The sequence below is a fragment of the Ascidia mentula genome, chromosome 3 (assembly GCF_947561715.1).
Source record: "Ascidia mentula chromosome 3, kaAscMent1.1, whole genome shotgun sequence".
Lineage (NCBI taxonomy): Eukaryota > Metazoa > Chordata > Ascidiacea > Phlebobranchia > Ascidiidae > Ascidia > Ascidia mentula.
Genome location: NC_138568.1, coordinates 12,871,047 through 12,884,173, shown reverse-complemented (window position 1 = coordinate 12,884,173; position 13,127 = coordinate 12,871,047). Strand labels below are relative to the sequence as shown.

The following is a 13,127-nucleotide window of genomic DNA, read 5'->3' as shown; positions in this document are numbered from 1 at the left end:
TTGACACTCGGCGTGCAATGTTGCAGCAAGTATGTAAGTCTTAAATCATCACAGTCCAATCTGCTAGCAATATGAATTTTGTACCGATTTGCAAATGACCAATAGTCCATAGGTTCGCCATCAAACTTTGTTATTTGTGGTTTTGGCAGAAAACGTTCCCCAACCTCCGTATAACGAGGTCTAAACTGTGTCGTATAGGTATGTCCGTTATGTGGCAAGTAAATGTTATCACGTGGTACCTTTTGGCGACTAGGACGTTCGAATTCCTTGAGCTTTATTTCATTTGGTTTAGGATCTTCGATCACTAATTCTTCAGGATTCTTGGGACATACTGTGTCTTTTCGGGGTTCGTATTTTAACGAACAAACACTCCCAACTTCTTCCCATGCGTTCAGATCGGCTTCTGCTAATTCTAACTTCCGTTGAGATTCGCGATCAGCGATTTCAGCGTCCAATTTTCTTTTATCTAGTTCTCGTTCAGCTTCCAATTTTCTTTTTTCTAGTTCTCGTTCAGCTTCCAATTTTCTTTTTTCTAGTTCTCGTTTAAGAGTGAACTCGGCTTGTTTTAATTCCTCTGCTTTTCGTTCTTCATCTTGCTCGCGTACTAAACGAGCAAGATTTAGCTTCACACGACTTTCCCTTAACTTAACACTGTATGTCGAGCTCCTAGAAGATCTTACGCTCCCAGTGTGAATAGTGGATTCACATCGTTTCGACGTTCTACTTGCGGGCGGTGAACGGCTACCAGCTTCCGAGACAGGCACCGGTGTTGAAATGTCTCGCAGCCACTGCCTGACGCGAGTGTCAAATTCGTTCTTGCCTCGAACACAATCCCTTTATCGAGACACACTTCCCGGCATCGTGGCGTTTAGCACACTTACGTAGAGAAGTCGGGTCACGAAAGACTTGATGTTTTGAAAAGGAAGAAAGCAAATCGCTTCTTCTTCTTCTCTCTCTCTCTCCCTCTCTCTCTCTCACACACACACACACTAATGCGGCAAAACGGTTGTAACAAATGACTTTGTTAAGTAAATGCCAAACATAGAAAGCATAACAAAAGAAATAACGAAAAGCAATACACCTAATGTAGATTCCCAAACCAAAATTTGGTTCTTTTCGTTACTGCTTTTGTTATGCTTTCTATGTTTGACGCAACACTCATAACAAAGGCTGCGCAGTAGCTCTGCGCGTGCAGACCGCGTGGTTAGGTTTGCTTGTACTTGTGTTGCCAGTTTTTTTTGTCATGTGCTTTAACCTGATTCTATTTGAATAAGGATTCTACTTGAATAAGGCGTGGACAATGTTTACGTCTGATAACTGTGTTTATCCCTAAAAACTGTGTGACGTTTGGAAGTTTTGCCGGCATCCGATTGATGCAGCTTGTGAATGTGATTTCGCAACGGGCAGCCTGTGGCTGCTGATAGATCGGTCGCAAAACAGTTTGGTAAGTGTACTAGAATGTTTGCAAACCGTATGTACAATTGTGTTTCTTTTTGTTTATAGAAACCGTTCCTGTTTCGTTGGTGTTGTGCTGGTCATTTTCGTTGTATTGAATACAAGTGTCTGTTGTGTTCTGCGGGCTTGGCCACTACCTAGGAGAACTGGGACGCGTTTTTAACACATTTGGGATAAAGGCCAAAACTGCTGTGTAGCGTGTAACGCCGCCGATCCGTTGAAAAAGCACGTTACATTAGGTATTGTGATTTTCATGCAAGATTCATTTCCTAACTACAAGGAATTATGCAAATAATATACATGATCAGATGACCAAAGGTCGAAATGCTTTGGGGCTGCTTGCTCTGAAATAATGTTTGTGAAACTGGTGAAGTTAAGTAGCCTACCACAGACAAAAATATTTTGAAAAACTTAAAGAATATATTTATGTAATATGATATGTTTCATAATTACCTACAGTTTTTTCTATGCGAGTCAGTTTGTTGTGTAGATGTAATCTTGTGTGTATTTGCCATACATAAACATATTTATGAATTCTTTTAGGTTGTTGTTTACAAAATTCACAGTGTGGAGAAACAAAACTAAATAAAAAATAAGCAATACAAAATGTGCCTGTTAACTTAGATTCAAAAATGTCTTTTTCATAGAAGCTTTGGGTTTCATGTTGTTAAAATATATTCTGATGCTAGCATGAAATGAGTATTTCCTTTGCAATTTTACATACAAAGTATCCTGTTTACTTTTTGTGTGGCAGAGACATAATTCAAATGATATAAATTTCTGGAGATTGGTACAAAAATCTTGTTTCTTCATCTGAGAATCCTTTAGATTGTCTGAATTTTTTTTACTTCTGTCTTGTTCTGGCAAAATAGTATGTGATAATTTGGACATACAAATTTAGTCAAGGAAGACAGATTAAGTAGAGTTTAATACCACAATCTACTAATTTTGTTTGGTCACTTAGTTTTTGATACATATCCACACATACAAATGATCAAACCCTATTAGAGGTTTTAGTGTTTTTAAACAAACATAGTCCATGTGCCCCAGTAAGCGCTTGCTAAAAAAACATAATTTTTTGTTGTAAATACCAATCCCTCAAGAGTTTGGTATGGCATAAGTCTTTTTTCCTCATTTTTGTAATGAGATTGAACCTCATCCTAAAAAACAAAGCAAGTTATTTTTGTTACAGACTTTTTGCTTTGTCAGGTGTGATGTTTTTTACCTTTCAATCAGTTAGGTATGGTATAAACTTTTCTTCCAACCACCACAATCTTTCATCGTCTTTTGATTTAACTGGGTTTGTAATCAGGGTTGCCATTTGGCCGTCTTCACGGCCAAATTCCAGAAATTTGGCCGTTTGAAAATCGGCCTGGCCGCGAAAAAATCGTTTGGCCGTAAGGCAGATATTTGGCCGAATTTCACTTGGTACTATATAAATCCACAAAAGGCATTGCTGGTTTCAGGTTATCAATAGATTTGTGGACGATTGTGTTGTCATAAATATGTCTCCGAAAAATTGTTACGTCATAAACTAATCTTGACTGAGTTGGCAAAGAATTATGCTGCAATCGTAATGCTTTAGCAACATAACCGGTTTTAAAACCACTGATAAGCATATAGATAACAGTGTTTCAAACATACGATTTACGAATTTATTTCCGGCAAAATAGTCGTTTTTATAGAAATCATCAAACTTATAACGTGATTTGGTCGAATTTTGGCCGTAAGAGAAAAAAAAAATCAAAAAAGTGATTTGGCCGTAAGAGAAAAAAAAATCCGTCAAGTGTTTTGACCATCTGGCAGCCCTGTTTGTAATTCCACAGTTCATAATGTCAAACCACCTGCATTGAAGCACTTCCTGTGTAACTATTTTTTTACTTCACAAAATATATATATACTTTGCAAACAGAAAAACGTATTCACTGGTTCCCTCAGCACCAGGAATGGATTTAAGGCATTGGCCTACATTCCAGCTTAGTGTGTCACGTGCAAGGTTAACTTTCATCTGGAATAGACTTACTGTGTTTGCTCAATTGTGTGTAAAGTTAACCAACAAATTCATACTTTGTTGTAGCAGTTTAACTCAATGTGATTTTTTGTTAAAAGTGTTCTGCTGAGAGAAGCTGATACAGCATCTTGCTTATACAGACATACAACATGATTCCATAGTATATCTTTCCCTCTTCTGTTCATATACCTGGATCCAGTAGATTTTGATGAAAATAATGCGTTGTCTGGAAGTATGTTGCGGATTTTTTTACTATTAGTTTCTATATCTTTTTTATTTGTATTTTAGTACTTACCTTCAATAAATGGGAAGGGTCAGAGCAAAGATATACCGGCCGTTCTGGTGCAAATGGATTTGGGGCAGTGTATGTGGTTTTCCAATCAAAAAAGTGTCAGTTTTAGTGAGGTGTTCATGTGCACTTGGAGAGCGTGCATAAAATTCTATAGCCCATCGGATTAAATCTGGGTGAAATCGTCTTCCTTGTGGTTGCTTGTTTGTGTTCATGATTTGGTACGTAAAAAACATTTTTTGCCAGTCATTTATTTTTTTTTTTGTGAGTTAAATGCAGCCCATAAATAAAGTATTTTTATCTTTAGTGGAAATCAATATATATATATATAGTTAATATAAAATGATTTACAGCTCATACCATCACATCATCCTCTAAAGTCTAAACCTTCCTCAACCTGTACAAGTAACAAATCTGTTGTTTCGTTGCTGCCACCTGATTGTGTGTTACTGTCACAGTCACTGTCCAGCAAACAATGGTCACAAACGGGACACCCTTCCTTCAAAACTAAATGCCAAGTATGAATAATTAGTATTTTTCTGCCTTGTGGATAGGTGGAAGAGGTGGCTTGCTGAGTTGCCTCACTTAAGCAATGTTGTCGTTCCGCGATGCTTCAGGTCTCTTCGGAACTGAAACTTCCATTGAAGTATCAACTGCATGATTTCGCTGACACATCTAAGAATGCATATGGCGCCGTGTCATATCTTCGCATCGAAGACGATCACAGGACAGTGATGAGTTCTTTTCTGATTGGAAAATCCCGACTTGCCCCGTTGAACACGAAGACGGTCCCTCGACTGGAGCTCACCGCTGCTGTGCTCGCTGCGAGGTTGGATCGCCTCATGAGAAAGGAACTAGACTTACCCATTGAAAGTTCAGTTTTTTGGAGTGATTCCACTGCTGTTCTGTTAAGCATTCGAAATGCAACCAAACGGTTTCCAGTTTTTGTCGCCAATCGCCTGGCAGACATTGAGCGACTGACCGACATTAGGAATTGGAAACACGTTCCTACAAAATTAAATCCCGCAGATAATGCCTCAAGAAGTCTACCTGCTGATGCCCTTGTCAATTCGAGTCGCTGGTTAAAAGGCCCAATGTTTCTCCTGGAGCCAAACACCAACTGGCCGTCGCAACCGCCAAATGCTGCCGATGTTCCTGAGGAATTTCATCCGATGGGGAAGGCTGCCGCCTCCTGTACTGTTGACGTACATCAGTCGAAGCACCCCATGAATCGAATCATTGAACGTCAATCGTGACTACATTGATTAAAGAAGGCCGTGGTCTGGTGGATGAGATTTAAGACGTTTTTGGTACATCGAAGGAAATGTTAGTGATGCACCGAAACAGCTTTTTTTTTATTCGGCAAACAAATTCGGCCGAATAAACCGAAACTAATGTTGGTCTCCATCTCTTCAAACGCAATAAATTTAAACAAAACATGTGCTGGATTGGAACTGATCCTATCATACAGCCTTTTATTGGCACTGAAAGAATAACCTCGACTGCTGCACCAAATGCTTAAAGTTGATTTTAATCATTTAAACGAATGCATTCGTGCAGTTTCAACAATGATTCTAACCTACATTAAACTTTTCGTATCAGCGTTGCATGCAATAAAAAGTCGTTCTGTGTACAAGTTAAACCCTGTCCTGGTTGATCAAGTGTTCCGTGTTGGTGGACGTTTAGACAAAGCGCCGTTTAGTTTTCACGCAAGACATCCTGCAATCATGCCCCATTCTTCGCATTTGACTGACCTATTAATCCTTGCCCATCATGAAAGAGTCTGTCGGCGACCGCAACATGGCCTCGCTGAAAAAAAAGACTCTGAAACACCTGCAGACATTGATAGTGGCGTTATCGAAGCTAATTGCGCAATGGCGGCCACCGGGGGTAATGATAATGTTAGTTGCGTTCAAAGGCTTGTGAGCTTTTGTCTGTTTAATGTTTTGGCGACCATAACCTGAAATATTTGTTTGTAGCGAAACAAGGGCCCACCCAGCAGTTGATTCGGACCCACCTTTGCCACAGTACACAGCTTCACAAGAACTGAGAGTAAAAAAAATTGCAAGGATGGAGAAGCGGTCAATGAACGCGCAAATTCTATTCAAGGGGAGGATAATCGAAATGATTTCAGTGGCGTAGACGTGTTGGGGCCAGTGGCCGTCGAAGGTGATGAAAGGTTTGTTGAATGCGTTAATATCCTTTAACTAAATAAATTATAATATTAGAATAAATGCTTGCAAAGTATATTTGTAATTCAGAAAAACTGCAGACGTCGACGGAGGCAGATATTAGAGCTTGTCCACGAGCCGAAAAACTGCAGAGTCGGGTCGTTAAGTCGCCGGGTGCTTCGCGAGAGCAAATAAATCGAATTGCCCCGAGTAGAAATGACGCTATGGCACCCACCGGCGGTGACGATAGTGTTAGTTGCATTGAAAGGTTTGTAACGTTTTGTGTGTTTAATTTTTTGATAACTATGACCTGATATGTTTGTTTGCAGCGAAATTAGACTCGAGGCAGCAGTTGATTTGGACTTACTATGGACACAGTACACACCTTCTCAAGAATTAGAAAGAGAAAATTTTTGCAAGGAAGCAGAAACGAATTCTTCTAGCCCGTCCTCTCTTATTCAAAGAGGTTGGTAAGTTCTCAGACATGGTTGCCCTTGGACCCAGCATTATTATCACTTTTTGTGTAGGGGAAGTAGAGGTGAAGCCCAACAACGACGACAGGAAAATGAGCGAAATAGACCCATCGCTCGAAACATCAGAGCCATTCAAACACACCGAAGAATCGGTAAAGTGACAAGCGTCTTCAACTTCCGCGCACGTCTTCAAATTTAAGTAGTATTGCCGATAAAGTTTTGCGCTTTGGCAATCGAGCCTTCGGGATCAATGCCAGTTTTGGCTTTTCTATGGAAAATGTAGCCGGGGAACAATGTTATTTTCACTCGAGTGCTAACAATTTTTAAGTTTTTGACACACCTTATGTTGTCCGCACACGCGACGACTTGATTGCTTTTCTTGAAAGCCTAGAAGACAAAGATGACTTAGAAAGTGTGCGACTTCTGCGACCTGATAGCTCCTGGAAACCTAACGAAATTTTAAATATAACCTTTTATGTTTACTACATGCAAAGTCCATTAATTGGAAAGGGGGTCAATTTGCCCTGGTACGTTTCGCGAAATTCCGGTCTATGTGCTTTAAACACAACGGTATTTCCTCGAGGGCTATTAAACTATGTAAACAGTTTTGTATACACGTCGGTTTGGATCACATTAATTTTCCTGGTGACCTGCCTAATTTGGAAATTTATTTTAAGATCAACATAAATGTTTTCCAACTGGTTGCCGGGGAATATGTCAAGTGTAAACTTATTTGGCGTAGTGTTGCACGCTTAAATGACAAGCGGGATCGGATACTCGACCTGAATTTGTTTGAGAAACATTTTAGCTACATCTTTGACATAAATAAATACTCATCGACCTTTTGTTGTCGGATTTTAAACTTATTTGGCGTAGTGTTGCACGCTTAAATGACAAGCGGGATCGGATACTCGACCTGAATTTGTTTGAGAAACATTTTAGCTACATCTTTGACATAAATAAATACTCATCGACTTTTTGTTGTCGGATTTGTTCAATTTTTTTCGACAGACTCGGAAAATGTGAAGAACATCAGAAATGATGTCAGGCTGTTACAAGGTCTTTAAGACAGGTTTCTTCTCTGAAACATGACTATATGCTTGCTTGTGCACATCTTTTTTTTTAGAGACTGACTATGAAACCATTTTAATAGCACGAGCTTTCGCGAGATTGATCTCGCTTCATCAGGTGCAGCAAAAAAAAACGTTTTCAGATTCTCTGAAACAGCAAGTGTGATTGATCGATTAAGAGAGGTTGGCATTGACGTTGATCAATCCATGAATTACTTTCCTTTTCGTGCTTGCTTTGATTTTGAGAGCTATTTTTAGAGAGACAACTTGTCACCCCCGGCCGCTAAGACCACTTTGCTCTCAGAGCATATTGCCTTGGGTGTGTCAATTTGCTCAAATGTACCTGGGTATACGTCACCAAGGTGTATTGTATCCACAGGGGACTGTGGGGATTTAATAAAAAGATTTGTTTCCTACCTTAAAGAAATACAAGAAGCTGCGGCGTCGTCCTGCTTCACCGATTTCAGGGCATCAGGAAACAGCTTGAAACAATGCTAGACCATTCTTGTAAGTTGGAGTCCTGTGATCCAAGCAAGCACCCTCTTCAATGACTATCATCCGACTTACATCTGTACTTAACTAATCTAACCTGCTTATCTTTCAATGGAACGAAATATGACCTCAACTTGGCAAAGGGACATTTGATTCCATCTCTAATGGTCGAGAACATAATATTAAATGTAATCAAAAGAAACAATGAATGATTGCATGTCTATTAAAACTACGTCCTTTAACTTTCTTGATTTACGCAATTATGTTGCGGCAAATTATTCTTATGACTCCCTGTTGCAAGCCTTTAACTGCAAAACACGCAAAGTTTTTTTCCTTATGAATACATAACTTCAGTTGAAAAGTTACAAGAAACTTCATTACCTCCAATCACAGCTTTACACAGCTCACTGAAAGGTTCAACTATAACTAAAGATGAGTACCAGTTTTGTTTAGACACATGGCGTGACGAAAAAATGCACTCCCTGAAAGATTTTCTTGTGTGGTACAATAACCGTGATGTAGTTCCTTTTCTCGATGTTGTTTCTAAGCTTTGCAACTTTTACGAGGAACGTGGTGTTGACGCGTTTAAAGAGGTAATAAGCGTACCTGGTTTAACTCCACAATATTTAATATGGTCTCTTGATCGAAACACGCCTCTTGCTCTGTTTGGAGAAAGATTTAAGGACATTCACAATCTCATTCGGGCCAATATAGTTGGAGGTCCAGCAACAATTTTTCACTGCTACCACGAACAAAATGAAACCCAAATCCGCACTGTCGACTACGGTACTAAAGCCCGTGTATGTCAAGCAGTCATCGGCTTTGACTGCAATGCTCTTTACTTCTGGGGGCTTATGCAACAGATGCCAACTTTTTTTTTCACTGTTTTAAAATACGAAAATGAAACCCAAGGATTCAGTTTGATGCAATCTTCACGTCACAGTCACATGGCTCGGGTGTGGCTTGATTGGTGCGCACAAGAATATGGTCTATTTATTCGTCATCAGTTCAACAAGGGGGCAGAAGCTCGTCTCGGTCAACGAAATTTACCCGTGGATGGGTACTGCGCAGAAGTCAACAAAGTTTTTCAATTTCACGGCTGATATTTTCATGGTCGTGATCGCTGTGGTGTCCATTTCGATAACCTCGAAAAAGCTACAAAAGCCCGATAAAAGACAGCTGAACATACAGCATACTTCGATGGCCTTGGATAAAAAAGGTTGTTGAAATGTGGGAATGTGATTGGTATGCTTTGCAAAAGAACAATCAGCGAGTGCGTGATTTTGTTAGATCTCACCCAGTTCCCAGGTTCCGCATCCCAAAAAATAGAAACTTTTCACCATGCGAGAAGCATTGCGGAAAGGTGACTTGTTTGGGCTAGTGGAGTGTGATATCATTGTTCCACCCGAAAAAAGAGAATATTTCAAGGAATTAATCCCTGTGTTTAAAAATATAGAAGTATCCAGAGCTGATATTGGACAGTATATGCGTGGACATGCAGAGAAGTACGGTGTTTTGAAAACCAAACGAAGGTGCTTAATAGGGAGCATGATGGGGAAGAAAATCTTGCTTGCCACCCCTCTTCTGAGGTGGTACTTGGAACATGGACTTGTTTTGGAATATATGTATCAAGTGATTTGCTTTGATCCAAAGCCCTGCTTCAAAACCTTTGGTGATGAAGTTACTGCAGCACGACGTTTGGGTGATGTCAACCCTGACAAAAAGATCATTGGAGACACGTTTAAACTTTTAGGTAATTTTTTTTTATTTTTTTTTTAAACTTATTTATTTATTTAATGTTAAGTGTGCTTTATTTCCAGGCAATAGCTCCTATGGCAAGATGCTAATGAACAAAAAGCTTGAACGTGATATCTTCTACCAGGAAGCTAAGATGCTCGGATGTCAGTTAATAACCCGAGGTTCCAGCACTTGGAGGAAATCAATGATGACCTGTATGAAGTCAAGATGAAAAAGCGTCGGATCAACCAAAATTTACCAGTGCACGTTGGATTTTTCGTTTACCAATACGCCAAGCTGGCGATGCTACAGTTTCATTACGACTTTTTCGATCGATTTGTCGACAGGGAAATGTATCAGTTGTGTCTCATGGACACACTTAGTTACTATGTGGCGATGGCTGGTAAACGTTTGGATGATGTGGTTCGTCCCCAACTGTTGAAGGAGTTTTATGAAACTTATCACATGTGGTTTTCATCTCCAGCATGCGACCTGCATCGCTCAGAATTTTTCAGGAGGCGTGTTTCGGGAAAAGAGTTTACCCAACTGGAATGCTGTCAGAGGCGAGAGCGTGATGACCTACGCACCCCTGGGCCTTTTTAAGTTAAATGGAGTGGCACAGGTGTAGTGGCTCTTACGGCCAAGACCTATTATTGCAAGGGAAGCACCAACAAACAAACTTGCAAGGGGATCAACAAGAAGCAAAATCCACTGACTTTTCAAGCTTATCTCGAAGTGTTGAAAACTGGGGAAAGCGTGTTGGGTACAAACACTGGCTTTCGCACTTTGAATCAAAGAGTTTACCCGTATGAACAGACAAGAAGTGGGATCACTAATTTCCACGGCAAACGTAAAGTTCTTGCCGACGGGGTTTCAACCGTGTCCCTCGATTTATAAGTGTTTCATTGTTTTCGTGCTTGTGTTGTATGTGCACTGCTTAATAACATTAATAAAGTGATCGGTTGGAAACCTAAGCTAATAAAGTAAGAAGAGAAGTGAGGCAGCCCAATTAGCATAATGTTAAAAAATAACTTTTCTTGAGCCTTCACTGTTCAGGTAGTGATTCATCTTAAAAGGGTTGCGCCATCGCTGGTAAACCATTCATTGGGAGTGAGGCACAATGTGAGAGGTAAAGCAATCCCGAACAAGATGAGCGCTCATGTATTGCACAATTTCTTGGAATATTTTATGGCAGGTTTTGAACGGGATCACGTCATTTTGATTGTATATAAGACGGTATAGATACTTCACTCCTCATCAACGAACAGAAGCAACCAACGGAGAAGATGTCACTCAACAGACGTATTGTTCCCGACATCGTCGATTCAACCAGACAGCAAAGCGCTACACAGCTGCTCGCAGAGATATGCAGAAGTCGCCGACCTGCAGGTATGTCTTGACGACGTTTTGCTTTTCTTGCTTTTCCTAATTTTTGGTTGCTGTAGATACCAGACTTTGCTGTGCAACGTTGTATGTGAAGTTTAGAGGAGAATGTTTTGACCACGACGAACTCCGGAAACTGGCTCCTTCCCTGTTTCCAGAAACACCCTACGTGTTGCTATTTCCCAAACCGTTTGCCGACGCCTTCAGTCGCGTGCAGTTCATATTCCGCGTACACCAAGATATTTATAGTGTTCGCGAGAGCCGTGCCAAAGTGAGCATCCAAAAGAATGTTACCGTGCTAAACCAAATCAAAGGTAGCCAGATCCTCCATATCATGACTGAGGTCAAAACAATAGAGTGTGAATCCCTGGCCATAATCCGAGAGTGATATTCCAACGTTAAAACACAAAACCAAACATCAATGTTATTTCAATGTTATCGAAATAACAAAAAATCAACAAACCCAAAAGTAACGTTTATTAAATGTTTTCACAAAACGTCTCGAAACGCGCTTTTAGCTTCCCAGGTAGTCTCCAAGCACTCAGAACACAAAAGACACTTGTATTCAATATGAAAGAAATGACAGGCAAGGTCAACGCGCCGGAACAGGAGCGGTTTCTAGTTAAAGAAACACATTTGTTCATTCAATATGTAGTCATATTCACATCATGGCAAATTCTATCGCACCTAAGGAACTGTTTTGCGACCCATCTGATTCAGTAAATTCTCCGTTGTGATAACACATCTTTCAGTTGCATTATCATAATACCAGTAAACTTTTCAATTATTGCAAAGCACAGTCAACAAACTATTTCGCAGTTTTGCAACTAAGACCTTATTCAAAAAATGTTATTAAATGTACCCAAATAACTGGCAACACAACTAGCAAAAACATAACCATGCGGACTACAGGCGCACGGCTACTGCGCAGCCTTTGTTACACAATAACGGTAGATACTTTAACCAACCCACGGACGAAATTGGGTTTGGGAATCTACAAATCATCCTACCTGTAAGATTTGAACAATTTTTACAACAGTAGAAACATCATAGTGCCCCCTTCAAATGTATAAAGCAAAGCTAGTGCCAGCAGTCCTATGTATGCCACGTGTTGAACTGATCCGCGTGCAGTAAACTTTTTTTTTGTAGTTAAATGTAAATATCTGTTGTGAATTGCCTAAGTTGGTAACTTGAATAGTGACTGAATAATGTGAATTTACCTGTTGCACCCGAATGCGATTCGAAGTCGGTCCTTTGTGCATCTTTTATGGGTGAGTTCAATACCGTCTGTCATGTTACTTGTGAATGTTCGCTAATATGTGTTTGTTTTGGTTAGTGAGCGTGTCACAGTTCGTTAACTGTGCCGCAGAATAAAAGGAAACTGTTCTTAGATGTCGGTACGGTCAAACCCCTTGTGACTAGGTTAGCTGGCCGTCGGGCCTGTTAAGTTAGCCGTGTTACATGTTAACGAATTAAGAATCGTTAACAAGCAAAGGATCGACGATTGATTTGGTCACGACAAACATTTCCACGTCGTGAAATTGCATCACAAGTAAACCGTATGACGGAAGATCAAGAAAACGAAATAGTAGAGGCTTTTAATGGCTCTACAAGATAGCTACGATTGCGCAGAGAGTCTAATGAAAAAGCCGCAAGATCTTTCAGCGCTACGCGAGTTTCTGCCCCAAGTAAATGCAAACTTAGATAAGCTAATTGAACTTTACTCAAATATGTTGGATAGTGATAAACTACCTGAGACAATCTCGCGTAAGCGTGATTACTGCCGAGACAAACAAGAATTCGATGACAGGGTCTCAACGTGGATATCGAAGCTGCATGACCCGCAGCCTATCCGTTCCCCTACCAGTGTCGCCAATCGACTCGAGTGGAGATTCAACCTCTAGTTCTAAACGATGTGTAATTCGACGCAGTAAGATAGCACTTTATTAACCCTTTCGCCACAATCAATCACTAATGTATTTTTTGCAATATGGTTCGTAACTAGAAATGTTGGAACCATCAAATTAAAATCAACACTCTTTATTG

The 13,127-nt window shown here is 40.2% G+C and overlaps 2 protein-coding genes across 2 annotated transcripts; one reads left to right on the top strand and one right to left on the bottom strand.

Moving 5' to 3' along the window:
* Window positions 1–2,683: 2,683 nt before the first annotated feature.
* Window positions 2,684–3,851, bottom strand: LOC145895629 (uncharacterized; the record flags this gene model as incomplete). The annotated part of the gene is made up of 5 exons (XM_082984428.1): window positions 2,684–2,827; window positions 2,982–3,063; window positions 3,357–3,463; window positions 3,523–3,692; window positions 3,758–3,851. Coding segments are annotated over 5 exons (597 nt in total), but the record flags the coding sequence as incomplete, so codon positions are not given.
* A 512-nt stretch (window positions 3,852–4,363) lies between these two features.
* On the top strand, window positions 4,364–5,011 carry LOC145895628 (uncharacterized). The gene has a single exon (XM_082984427.1). It carries the CDS (start codon window positions 4,364–4,366, stop codon window positions 5,009–5,011), a length of 648 nt encoding a protein of 215 aa, XP_082840553.1.
* The last annotated feature ends 8,116 nt before the right edge of the window (window positions 5,012–13,127 follow it).

Coding starts and splice junctions, on each gene's coding strand:
- LOC145895628 (XM_082984427.1), top strand. CDS start 4,364: ATGCTTCAGGTCTCTTCGGAACTGAAACTTCCATTGAAGTATCAACTG.